Below are 3285 nucleotides of genomic sequence, written 5' to 3'. Positions count from 1 at the left end.
ATTCGGTCTGATAAGAGTAGTCCGAGATTAGCGGTGGTCAATCAAATACATATATTTTTAAAAGTTTACAAATGTTTGTGATAATGATAATAATTATAACTTGTGACAGGTAATTTTTCACATCACACATTTATCATTTGCTATAATTCTAGCCCCCCAGTGGCACAGCAGTATGCCTGCGACCTTATAACGCAGGAATCCGGGTTTCGATACCCGTGACGGGCAGAGCACAGATAGCCCATTGTGTAGCTTTGTGCTCAATTACAAATAAACTATAATTCTATTTCAATAATTATTGTTTTCATTGATATATAATACAATGCGTTTTATAAATGTATTTCCACCTTATATAAACCTTACCACTCTTTGACCTAAAGACTAAAATTACTATTTCATATATGACCAGACTGATGCTAAATTTATAATGTTTTTGAATCAAAGATCGTATTTTGTCAACGAGAGTCTTCTAGTTAACAATATTTTAAGCATCAAGTTTTTACACTTCCCTTATAATTTGTATATTTTTTATGTTTCATTCATTAAACACCATTAAATGCAATACATTGCTCTCTCGTGTATGTTTCTAGGATAAACTTAAAAGCTCGAACGTTATATAAAATTAGGTGAAATATACTAATAAAAAGTAGTTGGAATTAGATTACATTTTATAGTTTTCTCGTCGCTTAAATCAAATTTGTACAGATACTTTCTTATGTTGAAACACATCCAAGGTTACACTTCTAATTCTCTTATCAATTTGTAAAGGTTTTTCTTTATCATCTTAGAATTACAGATATAGTTCGATGTGCTAGTTTTCGTGCATGTCTGCAAGTTTGAATTGATTAGACATCTATTTTACCTGCATATTAGTTTAAAGTTGAGACAGATATTTGTATGTCAGCTAGAAAATCCCTTATTTCAATGTTTTCATCAAAAGAAAATTTAATTCACTTAATTTAAGAAAAGAAACGACCTTCAAACCCAAATAATCACGTTAGAACACTAGTATTTCCATTTATGTCTTGGTTTATTTTTAATTTCGTGCAAAGCTACAGAAAAACTATCTGTTCTAGCCATCTCTAATTTAGCAGTGACATACTAGAGGGAAGCCAGCTAGTCAACACCATCCATTGCCAACTCTTGGGTTACTTTTTTACCAGAAAACAGTGGGATTGACCGTACCATAATAACGCCCCCACGACTAAAAGAGCGAGCACGTTCGATGACGGAGATTCGAACCCGCGACCCTCAAATTGCGGGTTAAGCGCCTTAACTACCAGGCCATGCCAGACCATTTACGTCTTCATCATGGTAAATCACAATTCAAAAATTGAATTTAAAAAAAATACCAAAAACTGGTAAATATAAGACTTATCTGTTACGGGAATTCACGTTTTTTTCTCGTATAACTTCGAAATTTTGGTGTTGAGGACTTAAAAATATTGGGTGTCCAATAAGACTGGAATCATAGGCACTTCAACGAATTTTAAAGTATGTGTTTCACGTGCTGCCTTTGTAATTCGAAACAATAATAGATTAACAGCAGGATTAACTCGACTTTCTCATGCTTGGACAGCGCCATAATCATTCATGTATCCGAAATTTTAAAAAGCTTCAAATCACCTGTGGCTCCAGACTTTTCAGACAACCTGTAGTTTATACAGCTGTCCGCAGAAAAAACCCAAAATAATATGTTAGTAGCATTGGTTCTATGTATTAGAACAAAATATTTCCTGTAAATAAACTTAATAGGTTAAATGAACATCGTTCAAAATTCTATGAATCATATTTTTCGAGCTACATTTAAGCAATTACAGTAACATGTACACGCTTAATAATGTTTACTACAAACTACTAAGTAGAATACAAAATAAAAACTTTGATGTACTCCTTACTTTGAGTGTTTTAATTCATACATTAACATTCTAGCTAAACAATTGCAAATTTGGTTTCATTGTCATGGTAAATATGTCCACGTGAACCTTTTTTTTTCCTTTTAACCAGGTGCTCATTACCAAGATCGGTAGCTGGTCAGATAATATCCACTTTAGAAGAGAAAGACTTTACATGTGGACCAAAATCCAGCACTAAATCCATTGTAACTTTTGTGTTTTTAGCTCTTGTGTTCGTAGTTCTTATGTTGGGTACATTGCGATATGGACTGTACCAAAATCGATGGATTCAGAGCTGTTTAGGAAAATGGCAAAGGAGGTATAAGCATCTGGATACGCATTTAGATAGCATCAATATGACAGAGACCTGAAGATGATGATATAGATTCCTGATAAAGATTCTCGTGTTTTTTCACAATAAATCGTCCCACAACAATGCCTACTAAATAAATACAAAAGATTTCCGTAACATGTTTTTATTTTACTATCAGAAGAGAAAATAGTTTTTATTTATTTGAAAAAATTGAAAATGTTAATACTCAGTAAATTAGGAAACAAAATGTCATGAAAGTGCTTGAATATTTCGACAAGAAAACTTTAATATGTGGTTTCAAAATCTGAAAGTATAAAATGTATTAAAAAAAGGTTTTTACTCGGTAATCACAAATTTCAAAATTGCGAAACATTTAGCATTTTCAAATTTGATTGTAACTGAAATGTATTCACTACGCCTAATTCGAGTTCCAGTGATCGAAAAAATAAATAGCAGTATTTCGTGTGTTTTTTATCTCTGTCTTTCACATTTAAATAGTAAACCTATCAAATAAGACTATTTTACGTATAATGTAGAGTTTATCTCGTAAGCAATAAAAAAACGTATATAAGTAAATGGTTTAGTTTTATACGTTAAACCCTTAAGTTAGCATTATTGTGTAGCTTTGAGCTTAACTACAAACAAAACCGTTAATAATTTCATCATAAAAAACTGCCCATTAAGCCACTGTGAAGTATACTCAAGCTAGAAACTCCAATAAAATGAAACAAATACATTAAAAACAAAGTATTTGTATAGAAAACATATTTTCATTTTTAAGATTAAGGAAAGCTATTAAAACGTAAGATAATAAATACAATTAACGTTCCTGCTTACCAGCCGTCTCAGTGCGATTATTTGACATTTAAAATTGTCAGTCAAGATTATGTTTGTTTGAGAGCAAAGTCTCATTGAGCTATCTGCTGTATTTCCCGTAGACATCTACCACCGTATTTTAGCGTTGGAAATCCGTAGACTTACCGCTGTCAAATCGGGGGACTCCAATCAAAATAATACTAAAGTCTAGAGTCCTCTACGAAAATAAGTTATTGAGATCAGATATGTTAAAGTATTTTGTCA

At 32.0% G+C, this 3285-nt stretch overlaps 1 protein-coding gene across 1 annotated transcript in view; it reads left to right on the top strand.

Annotated features, from left to right (window-relative positions):
* Positions 1-2781, top strand: part of LOC106466906 (protein slit-like) — a 7649-nt gene extending 4868 nt beyond the window's left edge. Inside the window, exon 3 of the mRNA XM_013927213.2 lies at positions 2005-2781. Within this exon, the coding sequence (XP_013782667.2) occupies positions 2005-2263 (259 nt within the window). The 3' untranslated portion in view covers positions 2264-2781. The remainder of the gene's footprint in view (positions 1-2004) is intronic.
* Positions 2782-3285: the final 504 nt, after the last annotated feature.

Source organism: Limulus polyphemus, unplaced genomic scaffold, assembly GCF_000517525.1.
Source record: "Limulus polyphemus unplaced genomic scaffold, Limulus_polyphemus-2.1.2 Scaffold2419, whole genome shotgun sequence".
Taxonomy (NCBI): Eukaryota; Metazoa; Arthropoda; class Merostomata; order Xiphosura; family Limulidae; genus Limulus; species Limulus polyphemus.
Note: the sequence above shows the minus strand (reverse complement) of the source record. Positions and strands in the feature narration are given on the sequence as shown.